This window comes from Schistocerca cancellata, chromosome 9, assembly GCF_023864275.1.
Source record: "Schistocerca cancellata isolate TAMUIC-IGC-003103 chromosome 9, iqSchCanc2.1, whole genome shotgun sequence".
Classification (NCBI taxonomy): Eukaryota; Metazoa; Arthropoda; class Insecta; order Orthoptera; family Acrididae; genus Schistocerca; species Schistocerca cancellata.
In genome coordinates this window covers 462,993,028-463,014,453 of record NC_064634.1, presented here as the reverse complement: position 1 = coordinate 463,014,453, position 21,426 = coordinate 462,993,028, and the positions used below count along the sequence as shown (strand labels likewise).

The 21,426-nt window shown below is 41.9% G+C and overlaps 1 protein-coding gene across 1 annotated transcript in view; it reads right to left on the bottom strand.

Annotated features, from left to right (window-relative positions):
• The window catches only part of LOC126101503 (poly [ADP-ribose] polymerase tankyrase-1-like), a 58,195-nt gene extending 44,383 nt beyond the window's left edge, over window positions 1-13,812 (bottom strand). The window contains exon 1 of the mRNA XM_049912148.1: window positions 13,733-13,812. Coding sequence (XP_049768105.1) covers window positions 13,733-13,737 — 5 coding nt within the window. The 5' untranslated portion in view covers window positions 13,738-13,812. The remainder of the gene's footprint in view (window positions 1-13,732) is intronic.
• Window positions 13,813-21,426: the final 7,614 nt, after the last annotated feature.

Sequence of the window (21,426 nt, the reverse complement as noted above, 5' to 3'; positions counted from 1 at the left end):
AGATAAATTCAAAAGTGATGGAATATCAAAAACAAGCTGCGACCTTAAAAGAAGATTATACTGCAATCTCTGATGAGGTCAAAGGAGTTAAAACCGCAGTAGACACGATCGAGAATGTTGTTGATGATCTTTCTAAACAGATTGAGACTCTTAATGTAGAGGATCAAATAAAGAATACTGTTAAGGCACAGGCTGAAGCATTGTCCGACCACTACCAAGAGTGGATTAAAAACAAAGACGGATTCATAGAAAACAAGGTCAAGAACGAACTCAGGGAAACTGTCAAAAACGTGACCTTTGAAATATTGGCGGCCCCTGGAAAAACAGGAGACACGGTGATGTCAGAATTAGGCCAGATAAGACGAACGTTAGCTCAAGATTTACCTGAATGGCGTCAACAGATAGTTGATGAAGTTCGTACACTAAAATGTCAAGTTGCAAATTCCCCACCTCCCGTGTCAGGAGACTGGAATAATTCACCACGAAGTAATGAACAACAGCAGGTACATTACCGTTCACCATTTGATAACGCTCAAACTCATAGTTCTGTAGAAGCACAAGTTAACCAGAGTACCAGCCCACCCACTTTCGTCAGTTTGATGCAGGAGGAAAGCGTGATCAAACATCGTATTTTTCCGACCTTTCACCCACACAAAAGAGAAATTCATCCTATAGTGTTCCTCCGAAATTTTTCAGGAATTTTCCCGAATAGCTGGAGTGACCGCCAGCGAATTCAATTCGTTAGTGGATTTATCGTAGGCGATGCTGCCTTATGGGGAACCGAAATGGTCGACTCTTGTAAGAGTTACAAAGAGTTTGAACAGATGTTTTTAGCTAAATTCTGGAGTTCTGGTGTGCAGCAGCGCCTGAGAAAAGAGGTTTACAACGCCGAAGTGTTTAACAGCAAGCGCGGTAGTTTGAGAAGGTATTTTGAAAAGTATTTAGCGAAAATCAAGTTCTGGGATTCGCCGATCACCGCCAAAGACGTTATTATGATTCTAAAAACTAAGCTACCTATTGCGATTAGAGAAAAGTTAGTAAACGTGTCTGAGGACGATACGGACACTTTCCTATCTGTGTTAGACTCGTTAGATCTGATTTACGAGGACGCTAGAGTTGATGTTGGCAACGCTCACTTCAGTGCAGGCGGCCAGCACAATACAGAATATGCAGGCAACAATGGTGGCCGAGCGAAAGCGCGTCACAGCGACAGCCAGTACCAACCCCACAACGGTTTCAAAAATAAAAACACTACGTACTCCAACAGCAAATACAAAAATAAGTACAATAACGGCCAGAGATACAATCCAATATATAATTCGTCACCACCTCAGTACGAAAATGCACATTATAACACACAGCCCCAGCAATATGGAAACACGCAACCGATCAACGGTAATTATCAAAACGATCAGTCTTACGATTCAAATCGTCAGTGGAAAAGAAATAAATGGCATAATCAAGGTGGAGACCAACGTACACCTTTCAGTAACGGTTACAATCAACACAAGCCACAGCAAAATACCTTTCAGCCACAAAATATACACTTCACGCAACAAGCGAATGGACCTTTGGGAAGTCTGAAGCCTAAACGCCCGCATAATACGCAAATTTATTATGCGCAAGCGAATACGCCAGGACAACAAGATCCATTTCCAACCGAGTTCGTACCACAAAACCAACACCAGTTCCAGACGGAAGAAACTTTAAGAAATATAAATCAGCAGGAAAGTAAGCGTCGAGCGGAAAATTAAAAGCAGCACCTTTGAGCCTCCTAGAGGATGCTGCAGGTTTGAATGGGGGCACCCTGTCCCTTAGTCCACACGAAATTAAAGCAATTAGGTATGACAAAGAGACAAACTTACGGGATGATCTAGTAGCAGACACTGAGACGAAAGACAATGATGACGTATGGGACGAACAAGTTCAAGCTCCCATAAGAGTATCAATTGCCAACATACCAGTAACAGCCATTGTAGATACAGGAGCTAATATAAATGTCTTATCTTTATGTTTATTTAAGCAAATATCCTCTGTATGCAAAGTTTTATCATTTCCAATTCAAGGTTGCACCGTATCGGGAGCAATTGGTCCACTAACACAACGTGTAAATCTTCAGACTCAGCTTCAAATCCAGATAGAGTCTATTTCAGTAACGTGCATTTTTCTTATTGTTAAAAACCTATCAGTGCCATGTATCCTGGGTATGGAATTCTTGAGGCATACGAAAGCTAAAATTGACATCGAGTGTGGAATCTGTACTCTAGTAGCGAGCCAGCAACAAGTAACTGTAAATTTGTTAAGAAGTAAGGTGAAGACAAACTTTGGGGTGCTTCGAATAGCTGTACGGCCATGGACTAAAAGACAACAGTACAGTCAGACAGAAGACGTGACAGATCCTGAAAGTGTTAATGACGATGAGTATAAAGACCTAATTCCCGGTCAGAATGAATTATACGGTAAAGCTAGTGAGTCCACTGAATTATCCAAACAACAGAAGAATGAGCTTTACAATTTGTTAACAGATTACGTTCAAGTATTTTCTATGAAACCTGGACTAATAAAAGGCTTTGAATATCGAATGGATGTCCTGCCCCATTCAACCTACTGTAGAACAAGCTATTCCATTCCATATGCGAGACGAGAAGCTGTCAAGTGCGAGATCAGGAAAATGTTACGCTGGAATGTGATAGAAGTATCTCATTCACCTTATTCGAGTCCTTTATTGTCTGTACTAAAATCAGATGGTAGCGTAAGGCTAGTCCTAGATGCAAGATTAATCAATAAAATTATAGTACCCATAAGAACGAGACCAGAGGCTCTTGAAGAGCATCTGCAGAAATTTCACGGAGTTAAGTATTTGAGCACCCTTGATTTGAAAAGCAGTTACTGGCAAGTAAAACTTGCGCAGGAGTCTAGGAAGTACACTGCGTTTATATTTGCAGGTAGATCTTACCATTTCAAAGTTGTACCGTTTGGACTAAATGTGAGTTCCGGAATTTTTATTTCTGCCCTTGACTATGTACTGGGTCCTGAACTTTTAGACGAGGTAACAGTCTATGTGGATGACGTTCTTGTAGCATCGAGAAATTGGGAAGATCATGTGGCCCTTCTGCAGAAGATATTTCAACGATTCAGAGAGTATGGTGTTACAGCAAATCTTAAGAAATCCAAGTTTGGAAAAAGTGAAATTAAATTTTTAGGACACATCATCACCCCTGAAGGAATTAAACCCGACCCGGAAAAATTGTCTGCTATAAAAAACTTTCCAACCCCTGTTACAAAAAGGCAACTGAGAGGATTTATCGGTCTTACGTCATTTTTCAGACGTTTTGTTCCCAATCAGGTACTGAACAATCCCGCTCTTCACAACCTTTTAAAAAAGAATTCACATTGGAATTGGACGCCGGAATGCCAAGACGGATTTAAGAAAATTAAAGACAGTCTGGTTAACAGTAACATTCTCCATCATCCTCAGATGGATAAGGAATTTTGTATTACTGCAGACGCTTCCTTTGTGGGTATCGGCGCTTGTCTTTTTCAGATTCAATTAGTAAATGGACACGAGCAAATCCAAGTGATTAGCTTTGCGAGTCGAGTGTTATCAGAGTGTGAGAAGTCTTATTCGGTTACGGAGTTGGAGGCACTTGCCGTAATATGGGCTTTTAGGCGATTTAACTATTATATCTATGGAAGAAAAATTAAAGTCTATTCAGACCATCAAGCCTTATCATTCCTCCTTACATGCAAGTTGCAACACCCTCGTCTTACTCGATGGTGCTTATTCCTGCAGGAATATGACTTTGACATTGTATATATTAAAGGTAAAGATAATGTTATAGCAGACGCACTTTCTCGCTCACCTGAGGGCTTACCAGAAACCAGCGAACTGGTGGAACAAATGTCTAATTATAAAGTTTTGTTAATGAAAGATCCAATTCACAGAAAGCATTTTCTTCAGTTATGTAGGCAGATTCAGATTCTTCAAAATACAGATCCAAAGTGGAAAAAGGTTATACAAATTCTTCACGAAAATCCAGCCCACAAGTTGTCCAAGTTTTATAAAGTTCATAACCAAGTGCTATTTCATAAGACGTCTGAGTCATCTGAGAGGTGGTGTGTTTGCATCCCTCGAAATTTCATTGAACATCTTCTGTGGTACACTCACATTTCATGGGGTCACTACGGACCAGAAAAATGTAAAAGGAAAATCTCGACTTACTGTTATGTTCCGAATCTACACCAGAGAATCCATAAATTATTGAGAAACTGTGTCATCTGTCAAAAGGCAAAATCCTTAAACGTTTCCACTTCAATCCCACTAAATCCAATAATTGCTGAAAGGCCAAACCAGCTTCTTAGTATTGATTTGGCAGGTCCACTACCCACCGGTAGGGGAGGCGCTAAATACTTAGTAGCAATCCTGGATAATTTTTCTAAGCACATAAGACTGTACGCAGTAAAATCTTCTTGTGCAAATCCAATAATTCGTCGCATGGAAAATGACTATTTCCCACGATTCGGGGTTCCAGAATCAATCTTGTCTGATAATGCTTCAAATTTCACATCACGCCCTTGGCGTGCATTTCTTGCTCGCCATGGAATCAAACAAATTTTGATATCCCTGTTTCGACCGCAATCGAATCCGACAGAAAGAATCTTCAAAGAATTTAACAGATTTATAAGGACGTACATTCCGAATAAGCAATCTAAGTGGGTAGACTTCGTAACACCTTTCGAACAGATTGTAAACCACCTTCCTCATCTGTCGACCGGATTCACGCCACATGAGTTAATGTCAAGATCAAAAGAAAGGAATGAATGGATAGACCCCCTTCCAAAGTTACAAGACAACGAATTGGACCTAGACGCAAAAATCAGGCAAGCTCTTATATCATTGACAACGTATGCTAACCTCCGAAAAAAGGCATTTGATAAGAAGGTAAACAGAGTTATAGATTTCAAAGAAGGAGAAAAGGTATTAGTCAGGACTCACTTTAAACCATCCCTGTTGTTAAAGAAGAATCGTAAGTGGCAACATATTTATGAAGGTCCCTTTGTGATAATGAGGAAACCACACATTGGTAGCTATTTGTTATCTGACCCTGCCACGAATAAAATCAAAGAATTGTTCCACCATCATGATTTAAGAAAATTTTATAACGCCAGGAATTAAGTTAATTTAAGCTGTATGAAAATTCTAAGGTATTGGAGATCAGGATTAACCAATGAGTAACAAGAATTAAACTGAACTGAACTGACTACGGACGTTAACCGGTGCTAAAAGGAAACCTTATGTATCAAAACAACGTGTCTGGAAAATAAAATACAGAATAAGTTGTAGACAAGTATTAACATGAATAATCTTTATGTAAACAGGAGGACATGTCCTAGAGGCGATTTTCAATTTTAGTTATAAGTTAGTATGTAAGAAAAATGATGTACTCGAGAGGTATTAATTAGCCCCGAGGTACTAAAATGAGGAAAGAGGAAGGAGCGAATTATGCACTTCTCTCGGTACATAGTAATTTGAGAATGAGCAGGAAGGAGCGAATAATGCACTTCTCTCACTAAATAGTAATATGAAAATGATGATTCTATGTGCTTAGTATTAGTAAGTGAAATTTAATCGAGGACAAGTTAATGACCTGTTTTAAAAGGAAATACTTAAACGTCCAGACAAAAGAGGAAAGTTGTGAGAAAAGATTCGATTCCATGAGGTTATTCCCTATTTTCAAATGTGACGTAAATAAGGCACCACCTGTTAGCGCAAAACAGTCGGTAGATTTAACTTGTAACTTCCAGCACAGTGCTGTGCCAGCGATGAAATAACATCTCTTTGAAGTAAACAGATACCTAGGATTAAGCATGAACAGATTGATAACGCAGTGCAATTGTTCTAAAAAAGGCCTGACGTTAACCTTAAGTAAAAGCGTGATGGAATAAAAAGGAAGTTTATTATATAACGCAAAGTAAGATGAGTCCAGACTATAAACAAGCTGAGTAAAAGAACATATGAGTAGCATGGTTTATTATGCCAACTTCACGGTACTATTGAGCATTAGCGATACTGCAAATTCACAAGCTAGCAGCAAATAGAATAAGGATCTCGCCCAAGCTTCACAGGTCGCGACAGCAGCAAACAACAACACTCTAGTGAGAGGCTTATATATACAAATGATAATTAATACCCAAGTGCGTAATGCATAAACTTGACTTAGTCTAAGAAATGAGCAAAGAGTAGTAAGCAAGCTGCAGTAAGATACATATTAGATATACATGCTTGAAGTGATAGATTTTATTTTAAGTGCGCACTGCAATATTTATTGTTTTCTCTGTGATTATGTGATTATTGAATCCCTTTCCTAAGTGCAAATCCTTTAAGATCCTTGATCCTATCCACTCCTCAGGATCAACTTGTAAAGATGCACGTGTGCTTAGGAAGTGAGGCACTACATATAAAAATGAGTAGGTTCGCGACGCGCATATTGCTTTTGTAATGCGCAATGTAAATTAAATTTTCGACCTGGTTGAGGAGTAATTTAAATTCTGTCGACGATCTGTGAGTAGGCCCGCTTTGCCCACTTTTCTTTTACGACTGTTTGTATTTCTACACGAAATCCCGAGGCGGAATTGCTATTTTCAAATCTGTCCTCGAACTTTCTTTAAAGACAAGCACATTCGAGAGAAACTTTGACATAAATGAAGCTCCCCTCACAAGTCACTAAATAAAACGAGCAATTTAAAAAAAAAAATGCATTGGGCCTACAAAATGAATAAGCAAGCGTGATAAAGATTACTATGAATGAAATTAATTTGTAAAGGAGATTGGAATGGATTTGGTCAAAGAAAAAGGACTTATAATAGCCTACCTGTGACCGTAGGCATAAATAAAAAAAAAGACTAATTAAGAAACAATTGTTCTGATTCAAAGTGGTCAATTAGATTAATTCTCGATTTAAATGAACTCTTGTAAATATTAGTATGTAAATCAACTTGTAAACACCGTGTGATGTGATGAAGCGAGAATTTCTTTTAATACACCGTTCACGCAGACGCTCACCACAGTGCAAGTGAAGTTTTAAAGTTCGACGATTTTCAGTGGCAGTATTCTACTGCACCATATGTGTAAAAAAATTCATTGATGTGTGCAGTGTGTAATAATCAGTGTCATTCCACACGTGCAGTTGCAGCGGTAGCTACCACTTACCTGTGAATCCGTAACTGGATAGTGGACAGGAAGTGATATGAGGCAGTTTCGGTGGCAGAAGCTCCCTCCAGCAATCTAAAAAGCACAAAGCCACGATCCGCCGAACAAAAGCGACGCACGGCACCTCAAGCGCGAAATCAACGCTCTGCAAGAAAGCTCCGGTCACGTGCGCGCGCACAGACTGAATTTCAAGATTGCTCGCAACAGTGGAGGCGGACAGCCACCACGTGACGAAATAATGTAAACGTTCAACCGCCAACACAGTTGCTGTGCGCTACATTCTGTAGCAAAAACATTCACACCCAGTACTGAAAGCATTTTGTATGTATCATAAACCTTCTGAGAGACTCTAAGATAGAGAAGTTAGCGTAATTAGTATAATGACTGATTGTACACAGAGATAAGTCACAAGGTCACATCTGAACACTGTTGAAATGTAAACTTTAACGAAAGGTCACGATACGAATGAAAATAAGCACACGAAAATACGTCAAAGGATCCGATCCTTCCTAAATCCCATCCCATATGTATATAAAATTAGTTTTGTAAGCTATTCTAATATATTTTATCTGTTTCATATGTGAAATAATTCGGAGAGCCACACTCGAGCCCTGGAAGTGAAAGATATGGACTTCCTTGTCGAAGCCATCACCAGTGGCCGCTCTACAATCCAAGTCTATCATAAATAGTGTATGTGCGACGAAAATAAATGTATAATTAAGTGCGACAACGGACAAGGCAGTCAATCGACAAGACGATGACAATAAAATGAATACAGTCAAAACAGAAAGTTGTGTACCAGTTGTGATAGTCAAATTACTTTTGCAACGTTGAAAAATGAAGTGTGACTCTATTTCCTTATAAAGTTTGTAAATATGTGTACTTATAGCCTTAATTTTAAGAATTATCAAGAAAGACTGAATCCATGCAAACACTGATAGAAACACAGAACAAATTCACAATGATCCATCGTCAGTAATTACAAATTGAAGCGTTAATTCTTTTATTATGAAATGAATGTAAAATGAAATTTTTAATAACCTGTATGTTACACCCGAAAATTACAAATATTCCAATGGGCATGAGGATGAAAGTAATACCTTCGGTATTCCTTCCCTCCTCATGGGAGGCAGTGTAATATTAGTAATTTTCGCCTCACAAACATTAATATACGCTCAATAGTAAACGCCTGATGGCCTAAAGTTATCGAACAATTGTAAAGTAAAAGAAATGAACAATCGCATAGCAGTGATAGAATCTATTATTCTGTATCTTTGCCGTTCTTGCGCGGTGCCAGTAAATCTCTATGTACATGTATCGATTAATGGTGTAAAAAAGAACTCTGTTGTTTCAAGACAAATGAGGCTTTTGGCGCCTCACCTTTTACTGTTTGTATTCCATGAGAGGCGGACGCGGACTTGCTGCGTTCCGCAACTGTATTTTATATTCTAAGTGAAAGTATTGAGTGAATATGCTAATTGTTATTTTTTCCAATCAGAAAACATGTAGTTTCTTGTAACTGATATCGAACAGACAGAGTCAAGAGGACATTTTGACTGTTATGTATAAAGTATCTAACCACAATGGTCATCTATTGTAATTTAATATAAAAAGGTACGTAGCATTAAAAAACGTGTGTTAAAGATAAGTGTACTTATTTTCGTAAATTAACCTTGATGATTCCATCTCCTTATTTACCTGTATGATAATTATTTTTGTGTTACTTCATCACCAGAAATACGATCACGCTGATGGGCCGAATGCAGCATGAGGCAGAAGGAACATTATCGTTTTCCTATTATTTCTGAACCAACTCCTTTTTTTTAATTGTGTAGTGTTGCATTTCTTTTAAAGTCTATAAATCTTCTGGTCCCTTAGTGTTGATCCGGGTATGACTACATCGCGACTATAAAAATGCAGAGAAATGATAATGTTTCTTCCGAACGATCTCAAATGTATATATATATATATATATATATATATATATATATATATATATATATATATATATATATATATGCTGCTCTTATTCAGGTATTTAATGCTCAACGTATGTTATTATAATAGTGTAATCAATCCCTGATTCTGTTGCCAAGTGGCCCACCAAAATATTCACTTTTTCGACATTAAAAAAAAAAGTAACAGTTCTTTTTATTTTCGTTCCCCAAGAGCAACGCTACATCAGGTGACGGCGTTGTCGATGTTTAATGAGTGTTTGAGGGCCATCCAGTTGTGAGACTTGTTGCTGTATGGCACTGAAGTGAAGACAATGGATTTCATCGCCCTAAAGCGCGTTTTCGAAAGGAGATCGATGTTCGTGGATAAAAAACGATAATTATCTAGGTTCCCCGTGGCAAAAATGCATCAGAATTTTAAGCAAGATTACGTGAAGCCACTGGCAACAGATCATCGCCGTCGGCTGTCCACTGAGTCCTCGAGACCAGACTGCCATCGTGGGAGTTCTCGTTTCCGAAGACCACCAGTGGACCCCCTAGGAATTATCTATAGAGGTTGGTCCCTGTCAACAAACTGTGTGGCACATGCAGTAGAAATGTTTTAGCACAAGGAAAACTGCACCCACTGGGTTCCAGGTCACCTCACCGACGGGCAGAAGTGCCAGAAGTGACGGGGTGCACTGGCTGGCACCCACCTGAACAGGTACCGCAACCAAGGAGGCGCCTTTCTGCATCGCACTGTCGCCATTGACGAGACGTGGGCGCGAGCCTACGAACCTTGATTAAAGGGTCAGCGGAATTAATGACGTCACCCAGGTTCGCCACGTTCAGAAAATTTTGTCAGGGACCCAGCTGCATAAAGATTGTAGTGATATGGCGTATGACTACGACGGTGTTATTCTTGTGCTTGCTGTGCCTAAGCTACAAACCGTTAACAATGCCTATTTTTGGATCGACATCTGCGTTCTGCCATGCGGCATAATAGTCGACGTTTATGAGATGGTCGCCCAGTCGTGTTGCGTGACAACGTACGTTCTCATGCCGCAGCAAACGCCGACCTCATATTGCAGCGATGGCACTGGGAGGTGTTGCAACACTCTCGTTCTCACTACACATGAGTGCTTGTGACTTCTACGTGTTTCCTAAACTGAAGCAACACCTCCGAAACCAGCATTTGCTCAGTGGCAACTGTTCCACGCGCAGTAGGGTGATACGCCGCTGTCATCAGCAGGGAATGCCTCGCCAACCGTCCCATCGGCTTCCCGATATTTTGTAAAAAGTAACAGACTTTGCGGATGGCTACATCTACATCTACATCTACATCCATACTCCGCAAGCCACCTGACAGTGTGTGGCGGAGGGTACCTCGAGTATCTCTATCGGTTCTCCCTTCTATTCCAGTCTCGTATTGTTCGTGGAAATAAGGATTGTCGGTATGCTTCTGTGTGGGCTCTAATCTCTCTGATTTTATCCTCATGGTCTCTTCGCGAGATATACGTAGGAGGGAGCAATATACTGCTTGACTCTTCGGTGAATGTATATTCTCGAAACTTCAACGAAAGCCCGTACCGAGCCACTGAGCGTCTCTCCTGCAGAGCCTTCCACTGGAGTTTATCTATCATCTCCGTAATGCTTTCGCGGTTACTAAATGATCCCGTAACGAAGCGTGCTGCTCTCCGTTGGATCTTCTCTATCTCTTCTATCAATCCTATCTGGTACGGATCCCACACTGCTGAGCAGTATTCAAGCAGTGGGCGAACAAGCGTGCTGTAACCTACTTCCTCTGTTTTCGGATTGCATTTCCTTAGGATTCTTCCAATGAATCTCAGCCTGGCACCTGCTTTACCGACGATCAACTTTATATGATCATTCCACTTTACATCACTTCTAATGCGTACTCCCAGATAATTTATGGAATTAACTGCTTCCAGTTGAGAACCTGCTATATTGTAGCTAAATGATAAAGGATCATACTTTCTATGTATTCGCAGAACATTACACTTGTCTACATTGAGATTCAATTGCCATTCCCTGCACCATGCGTCAATTCGCTGCAGATCCTCCTGCATTTCAGTACACGTTTCCATTGTTGCAACCTCTCGATATACCACAGTATCATCCGCAAAAAGCCTCAATGAACTTCAGATGTCATCCACAAGGTCATTTATGTATATTGTGAATAGCAACGGTCCTATGACACTCCTCTGCGGCACACCTGAAATCACTCTTACTTCGGAAGACTTCTCTCCATTGAGAACGACATGCTGCTTTCTGTTATCTAGGAACTCTTCAATCCACTCACACAATTGTTCTGATAGTCCATATGCTCTTACTTTGTTCATTAAACGACTGTGGGGAACTGTATCGAACGGCTTGCGGAAGTCAAGAAACACGGCATCTACCTGTGAACCCGTGTCTATGGCCCTCTGAGTCTCGTGGACGAATAGCGCGAGCTGGGTTTCACACGACCGTGTTTTTCGAAACCCATGCTGATTCCTACAGAGTAGATTTCTAGTCGCCAGAAAAGTCACTATACTCGAAGATAATACGTGTTCCAAAATTGTACAACTGATCGACGTTAGAGATATAGGTCTATAGTTCTGCACATCTGTTCGACGTCCCTTCTTGAAAACGGGGATGACCTGTGCTCTTTTTCAATCATTTGGAACGCTACGCTCTTCTAAAGACCTACGGTACACTGCTGCAAGAAGGGGGGCAAATTCCTTCGTGTACTCTGTGTAAAATCGTACTGGTATCCCATCAGGTCCAGCGGCCTTTCCTCTTTTGAGCGATTTTAATTGTTTCTCTATCCCTCTGTCGTCTATTTCGATATCTACCTACCATTTTGTCATCTGTGCGACAATCTAGAGAAGGAACTAGAGTGCAGTCTTCATTGGAAGAACACTGAAGGAATGTCAAACAACTGTACTGTTAATTCATTAAATACTGTTTTTTGTCGAATTTGCCGCTACATTATATGCATTCTAGTGCCACCAAGTCTCCTAGACGTATACAGCCCTTCCTTCATGATTCTAAGAGCATGTGTTGGCTATGATCACACTATGCAAAATTCTACTAGGTGACTTGCTATTTCATTTTTCCCCGGAAGCAGGTTTCCTACCACTCTTCTCTTCCTTTTCCTACTACTTTGTTCCAGACTCCCATCACAATCAAATTTTCTTCTCCCTCAAGTACATAAATAATTCATCTTATCTCGTCACATATTTTTATCTCTTCTCCATTTGAGGAGCTAATTGATAAATAAACTTGTACTGCCTTTGTGGTTGTTGGTTTCGTGTCTGTTTTCGCTATGATAATGCATTCACACGTAATTAGCAATATTTCTATTTTCTGATTCATCATTAGCACTTTAGCTACTTGATTTGGTGTTGATGACCCTGTAATGACGTGATCAGAAGTCCTGTTCTTGATACCACCTCACTTCAGTGGTTGCCACTATATAAAACTTCAAACTATTCATTTCCCATTACAGATTCTCTAACCTCCCTTCCAGATGAAAAGATCTACATTTCATGCAGTGATCCTGATGATCTATTCCTCCTCAGTAGCTTCCGCCTAGAGACGTTAAAGGGAGACAATCATCTCTGAAATATTTTAGGCAAAAGTGTGCCATAATGGTATAACCATACGCTAGATCTGCATGCTGTTGGGAAAAATTACAGCTATAGTTTCCCCTTGCTTTCAGTTGTTTGCAATACAAACTCAGAAAGGCCGTGTTGACTAATATTACAGGACCAGTAGAGTCAGCCATACAGATTGTTGCAGCTGCAACTACTGAAATGGTTCCTGGCCCTTTCAGGAAATACAGGTTAGTCTTCGTTGTGGTTGTTTGTATGGTACTGCTGTCTCTGCAACTGAGGCCCACGAGTCACCCAAGGATCGCAAAGTACATTTTTCTTGGGGAGGGATACTGCTTGTGATGAGTGAGAGATACACATTCGATCCCAGTATGGAGAAAATGTTCAACTGTCACTACATAGGAAATTATGTGCAAAAGGCGTTTAAATAAAGGTATACAAACTTACAACATTCCACATCGTTAATTGGGAGACAAATATTATTTTGTATCTCTTCTAATTATTCCTCTGTCGTTTCTATTTGAACACAGCCACAGACTTACATTCGCAATTATTTATGGACATGAAATGAATGTTTTTGGCGTTGCAATGCACTGATAACCTCTATTACACCCATTCCTACCAGGATTAATCTAATCTAGAAACTGCATCCAGCACACCAATTAATTCACTATCTTTTGAAAAGAATTTTCATTCGTAACTCTTTTCTCATATACGTGCCTTGAGTGAATCATTTGGTTCTTCAGTTGAATATAATGCCTCCCGTGAACCAACAGAAGGCAACATAAAGTCATCTTGATTCATGCTTACTGGAATGTCCAAATTAATCAGCGGTGTAACTTTTCCTGACCCTTAAGTCGTAACCTCTGATTTATCAAGATATAGTTTTTGACCATTATATTTGATTAACAAACCCACAAGGAGTACTACGCATTTGGAAAACGTGCACATGTAGTGATGGAACTCACCGCATGGGGGAGACTGCTGCGTCATCAGGTGGCGGAGTGCTGTCGGCGGCCACGTTATGTGTAGCTGTAGTGGGAGTCCGGCTGTGGTCGCTGTGTGGCTGCGAGGGGGGGCTGGGCGTGGGACTGCCGCCTGCTGCGGCTGCCACACTGCACAGACAGACAGACAGACAGCGTGTAGGAGGGGCCAGAGGCCAGCTGCTGCTGACAGACTGTCCACACACAGGCAGCAGGTCACACTGTGCCAACAGTAACAGTGCATCCGCTCAGCTGGATGACTTACCAGTGAGGCTAACAGTCAGCTTCCTCTGAGTTGTCCACATAAGTAGATTAGCATTCAAAACAACAGACTGTACAAAACAAAGGCAGATGAAAGATACTGTGGACCAACAGATAAGCTGATGTCACAAGAGACCTATTGGATAGCACAGTGTAAATACATAACAACCACATTCACATAGAAATTAGAAAACTATAATCTTTAAATGTACATATTATAAACGAGATGGTGTTTGTAGCTCATATGTTAGGGACTGGGCTCTTAGAGGCACAGATGGTAAACAGGGGGGGGGGGGGGGGACAGAAGGATCTGAACTGAGAGAAGATGAAAATTCGTATATGGAAGGAGCACAGAATTTGGGATACAATGAAGCAGTTTCATTGAAAAATTTAACTTCCATTAAAATATGACACAGATTGAAACATTGCCCAATAAATAGATTTCATTTATATCTGCCAACAAAGGCCTTCTCAGGATATTAAGTGTCATCTGACTTCGAATTTGAATGAGTATGTGAGGAAGATCAGAAAAGTAGCAGCGACAATGTACATATATATTTCGCTCAGATACAGAATTTGGGCCTTACCACCGTGGATTCTTCCACCCACACAATGTATATGAACGTTAATGATTTTCGATTTTTCAATGAGATAAAAAAAGGTAGCTGCAGATAAAAAAAGGGATCTGGCGCTGTAGACTTAGTCTGCACATTGTTTTGAAGCTGGAGTGGGTGGGGACTGCCTCCATCTTAAATTGCACAAAATATTAACAGACTAATGTTTGCGATTGCTTCTTGTTCTTTGTTTCTCTCGTGTTCACCGAACAGCTGTTCCAGATACGAAAAATTACAGTGTTTACCTCAAAAAAATAGTGTATTCTTGTTTTCTTGTATTGTCAGTGCATTAGTCTCACTGCAGTTTACACATCGTCTCACTTTAAAATCGTACATATGATGCTTAATTCAGTGTGTGGCCAATCATAGCAATTTAGAGGGTACAAAAATATATAATATCTTAAACGTCTTCCAGCATTGTGTAATACTATGAATGTGATTATGGGAATGGTAATAGGCCATAAGTGCCATGGTTTATGAATGTTTAAATTTTGAAGTAACTTTCTCTCACCTAAATGCTAAATTTTAAAAATGTGTTGACAGTTTCATTTGTTACTTCTCTTGTTTAAATGTGCCAAATAAATGTTCAGTGCAACTGTCGATGGTGATTGCCTGATGTGTCGTTTGTTCCAGTCCTACCACCCCACAACCTATTGTGCTGAGCTTGAGTCGTCGTGTAAAAGATGAATTCCATGCTGTGCTGACGCATCACATAGTTCACTTGAGCATCCAAATTACCACCTCCTCTTCCCAACCAGCGTAATCCATCTCCCACAATGGCGTCCCTGGTCAGGGAACATGATAGCAGTCCACATTCGATCCCTTGTTTCTGAACTCGAGTTTTTTCTTTCTACCATCTTTCCTGTGGGTCCATTCACGTACACCTCCAGGGTCCATATCTCACCCAAAGCTTTGTCTCGACCTATAACAAGGCCCAAAGGACTCAATTCATCCTGAGGCTCTCCGCTGACAGCTTTTCTCTATTCTCGGCAAGTTTCAGGGCTCAGAAGTAGTTTACACTGATAGCTCGACGGTAGGTGGTCACGTTGGTTTCACTTATGCTCACGTTCGACGTATTGACAGCGCTCCATGCCGGATGGCTACAGTGTTTTCACTGCAGAGTTGGTAGCCATCTCTCGCGCTCTTGAGCTTATCCACTCTTGCGCAGGTGAGTCTTTCCTCACTTAGGCAGCCTAAAAACTCTCGGTCAGAGCTTTCCTCCCATCCTTTGGTAATGAGTATCTAGAAGTCCGTTTATGCCCTCAAACGCAGTCGACGTTCAGTGGCCTTTATCTGGGCCCCATGACATATCGAAACCTCGGAAAATAAACTTGCTGACAGGCTACAGATAAACTGATTCTGGCGGTCGCCACACCGGTCTTACGCCATAAAGTTTTCGGTACCTGGAATACCGAATGGCATTCCCTAACAAAGCCACCTAGTTGTACTTAACTGTACACAACTGTGAAATTATTTCTCGTTATTACTGAGAACTTTAAATAACAGTTGGTATTCTAGTTTCTGTAATGGGCTGAAACGAAACAAGTTGTAAATTTCCGTGCACATGAAATCTACGTTTGCATTTCAGAAGTCTGTGATGCAGGATTGTCAGTTGAACAGCAAATGCACTGAGTTAGTTGTATTTTATCATTATCTCGTTTGAACAGAGCAGAAAAATATATCATACAAAATCACTGCTATTGCTTTCTCAACCTCCTATAACCCAAAAAACTCCGAAGTTTCTATCCCTTTTACCTTCCTGTAATATATCAAATAGAAAGATACTTTGGGTCCTCCACATCGATGCTCTCGTCAGCAATGTCATGCAATAAAGCATCAACATGTTTCATTTGATCACAGCATTTGGTTCTGTGAATTCATGCAGTGTTTTCTTTAGTCATCAGTCATCTTATCTACAGGATGACAGTCATTGAACTGTATGAAATAAAATCGTAATAACTTCCGAGCGGTTTGCATTAGGACATTCAAACTGCACGGTTGCCCACGGGGCATGATGGAAATAGTATACGCATGCATGGTTTGACTTAGCGACGAAGCTCACTTTAATTTGGGTGGGTTCCTCAGGAAGCAAAATTGGCGCATTTGGAGGACTGAGAATCCGCATTTCACAATCGAGGAGTTTCTTCACCCTCAACGGAAGACGGTCGTGTGCGGTGTCCAGTCACGGAATAATCGGTGCGATACTCCTTGAAGACGCGGTGGCTACCGAACAGTAAGTGAAGGTTTTGGAAGATGATGTCATCCCCATTATCCAAAGTGACCACGATTTTAACAAGATGTGCTTCGTGCAAGACGGAGCTCGACCCCGCCGAGGCAGGAGACTGTCCGATCTTGGAGGAGCACTTTGAGGACCGCATTCTGGCTTTGGGGTACCCAGAGGCGGCTGGCATGGGCCTCGATTGGCCGCCATATTCTCCGGATCTGTACACATGTGACTCCTTTTTGTGGGGCTGTATTAAAGACAAGGTGCACAGCAGTAACCCCGAAACCATTGCTGAGCTGAAAACAGCCATTCAGGAGGTCATCGACAGCATCGATGTTCCGACACTTCTACATCTACATCTACATCTATACTCCGCGAGCCACCTTACGGTGTGTGGCGGAGGGTACTTATTGTACCACTATCTGATCCCCCCTTCCCTGTTCCATTCACGAATTGTGCGTGGGAAGAACGACTGCTTGTAAGTCTCCGTATTTGCTCTAATTTCTCGGATCTTTTCGTTGTGATCATTACGCGAGATATATGTGGGCGGTAGTAATATGTTGCCCATCTCTTCCCGGAATGTGCTCTCTCGTAATTTCGATAATAAACCTCTCCGTATTGCGTAACGCCTTTCTTGAAGTGTCCGCCACTGGAGCTTGTTCAGCATCTCCGTAACGCTCTCGCGCTGACTAAATGTCCCCATGACGAATCGCGCTGCTTTTCGCTGGATCATGTCTATCTCTTCTATTAATCCAACCTGGTAAGGGTCCCATACTGATGAGCAATACTCAAGAATCGGACGAACAAGCGTTTTGTAAGCTACTTCTTTCGTCGATGAGTCACATTTTCTTAGAATTCTTCCTATGAATCTCAACCTGGCGCCTGCTTTTCCCGCTATTTGTTTTATGTGATCATTCCACTTCAGATCGCTCCGGATAGTAACTCCTAAGTATTTTACGGTCGTTACCGCTTCCAATGATTTACCACCTATGGCATAATCGTACTGGAATGGATTTCTGCCCCTATGTATGCGCATTATATTACATTTATCTACGTTTAGGGAAAGCTGCCAGCTGTCGCACCATGCATTAATCCTCTGCAGGTCTTCCTGGAGTACGTACGAGTCTTCTGATGTTGCTACTTTCTTGTAGACAACCGTGTCATCTGCAAATAGCCTCACGGAGCTACCGATGTTGTCAACTAAGTCATTTATGTATATTGTAAACAATAAAGGTCCTATCACGCTTCCTTGCGGTACTCCCGAAATTACCTCTACATCTGCAGATTTTGAACCGTTAAGAATGACATGTTGTGTTCTTTCTTCTAGGAAATCCTGAATCCAATCACAAACCTGGTCCGATATTCCGTAAGCTCGTATTTTTTTCACTAAACGTAAGTGCGGAACCGTATGAAATGCCTTCCTGAAGTCCAGGAATACGGCATCAATCTGCTCGCCAGTGTCTACGGCACTGTGAATTTCTTGGGCAAATAGGGCGAGCTGAGCTTCACATGATCTCTGTTTGCGGAATCCATGTTGGTTATGATGAAGGAGATTTGTATTATCTAAGAACGTCATAATACGAGAACACAAAACATGTTCCATTATTCTACAACAGATTGACGTAAGCGAAATAGGCCTATAATTATTCGCATCTGATTTATGACCCTTCTTGAAAATGGGAACGACCTGCGCTTTCTTCCAGTCGCTAGGTACTTTACGTTCTTCCAGCGATCTACGATAAATTGCTGATAGAAAGGAGGCAAGTTCTTTAGCATAATCACTGTAGAATCTTAAGGGTATCTCGTCTGGTCCGGATGCTTTTCCGCTACTAAGTGATAGCAGTTGTTTTTCAATTCCGATATCGTTTATTTCAATATTTTCCATTTTGGCGTCCGTGCGACGGCTGAAGTCAGGGACCGTGTTACGATTTTCCGCAGTGAAACAGTTTCGGAACACTGAATTCAGTATTTCTGCCTTTCTTCGGTCGTCCTCTGTTTCGGTGCCATCGTGGTCAACGAGTGACTGAATAGGGGATTTAGATCCGCTTACCGATTTTACATATGACCAAAACTTTTTAGGGTTCTTGTTTAGATTGTTTGCCAATGTTTTATGTTCGAATTCGTTGAATGCTTCTCTCATTGCTCTCTTTACGCTCTTTTTCGCTTCGTTCAGCTTTTCCTTATCAGCTATGATTCGACTACTCTTAAACCTATGATGAAGCTTTCTTTGTTTCCGTAGTACCTTTCGTACATGATTGTTATACCACGGTGGATCTTTCCCCTCGCTTTGGACCTTTGTCGGTACGAACTTATCTAAGGCGTACTGGACGATGTTTCTGAATTTTTTCCATTTTTGTTCCACATCCTCTTCCTCAGAAATGAACGTTTGATGGTGGTCACTCAGATATTCTGCGATTTGTGCCCTATCACTCTTGTTAAGCAAATATATTTTCCTTCCTTTCTTGGCATTTCTTATTACACTTGTAGTCATTGATGCAACCACTGACTTATGATCACTGATACCCTCTTCTACATTCACGGAGTCGAAAAGTTCCGGTCTATTTGTTGCTATGAGGTCTAAAACGTTAGCTTCACGAGTTGGTTCTCTAACTATCTGCTCGAAGTAATTCTCGGACAAGGCAGTCAGGATAATGTCACAAGAGTCTCTGTCCCTGGCTCCAGTTCTGATTGTGTGACTATCCCATTCTATACCTGGTAGATTGAAGTCTCCCCCTATTACAATAGTATGATCACGAAACTTCTTCACGACGTTCTGCAGGTTCTCTCTGAGGCGCTCAACTACTACGGTTGCTGATGCAGGTGGTCTATAGAAGCATCCGACTATCATATCTGACCCACCTTTGATACTTAGCTTAACCCAGATTATTTCACATTCGCATTCGCTAATAACTTCACTGGATATTATTGAATTCTTTACTGCTATAAATACTCCTCCACCATTGGCGTTTATCCTATCCTTGCGGTATATATTCCATTCTGTGTCTAGGATTTCGTTACTGTTCACTTCCGGTTTTAACCAACTTTCCGTTCCTAATACTATATGCGCACTATTTCCTTCAATAAGAGATACTAATTCAGGAACCTTGCCCTGGATACTCCTGCAGTTTACCAATATTACGTTAACTTTTCCTGTTTTTGGTCTCTGAGGACGGACGTTCTTTATCAACGATGATAATGTCCTCTCTGGTAAGCCGTCAGGTATTTTATCGTTTCGCCCAAGGGGGGGTCCCTCTAACCTAAAAAACCCCCGTGTGCACGCCACACGTACTCTGCTACCCTAGTAGCTGCTTCCGGTGTGTAGTGCACGCCTGACCTGTCTAGGGGGGCCCTACAGTTCTCCACCCAATAACGGAGGTCGATGAATTTGCAACCATTATAGTCGCAGAGTCGTCTGAGCCTCTGGTTTAGACCCTCCACACGGCTCCAAACCAGAGGACCGCGATCGACTCTGGGCACTATGCTGCAGATATTAAGCTCAGCTTGCACTCCGCGTGCGATGCTGGTTGTCTTCACCAAATCAGCCAGCCGCCGGAAGGAACCAAGGATGGCCTCAGAACCCAAGCGGCAGGCGTCATTCGTTCCGACATGTGCTACTATCTGCAGCCGGTCACACCCAGTGCGTTCAATAGCTGCCGGAAGGGCCTCCTCCACATTACGGACGAGACCCCCCGGCAAGCACACCGAGTGCACACTGGCATTCTTCCCCGACCTACCCGCTATTTTCCTGAGGGGCTCCATAACCCGCCTAACGTTGGAGCTCCCTATAACTAATAGGCCCGCCCTCTGTGACTGTCGGGACCTTGCCGGAGAATCGGCCACTGGCCCAACAGGCGAGGCATCCTGTGGTGGCTCGGAAACGATGTCATCACCACTAGGAAGCACCCCGTACCTGTTGGAAAGGGGTAAGGCAGCTGCCACGCGGCCAGATCCCACCTTCGCCTTTCGGCCAGGCACGCGTGAGCCCACCACTGTCCGCCATTCACCCTGGAGTGATGGCTGACCGGTAAGATGCTCACTGCCGGAAGACGCAGCGACATCAGGGGTTCCATGTGATTCCAAGGCCACCGAAGTAGGCATAGGTCTCACCACAGTTGCCCCAACGCCACTACGAGCCGACGCCTGCGCCTCGAGCTCGATGAGCCTAACAGACAAAGCCTCCACCTGCCCCCGAAGAGTGGCCAATTCTCCTTGCGTCCGCTCACAACAACCACAGTCCCTACACATGACTATGTTTACCCTACCCTATACGGTGACAAATTCCCAAGATAATCTTCTGATGAGCTACTCTGATAATCAAGAAACACTCACTGAAATACGAGACGCGAAAACTACGCTAGGTTTTCCCAGAAAAACTATTTAAAAGCTAAGCGCAGCAAATAAGTACAAAAACGTTTTATACAAACAGTACTCGCTGCTGCTGGTGCTCTCGCTCTGGCTGTCACAAGACAACTGCTGATTCAAGTGACTAGTGGCTAACGGCCGCGAAACAAACAAAAGACGGTTTTAGGGCGCTTTCTGTTCTAAACGATCAAGAAAACACTAAGAAATCTAACACGAAA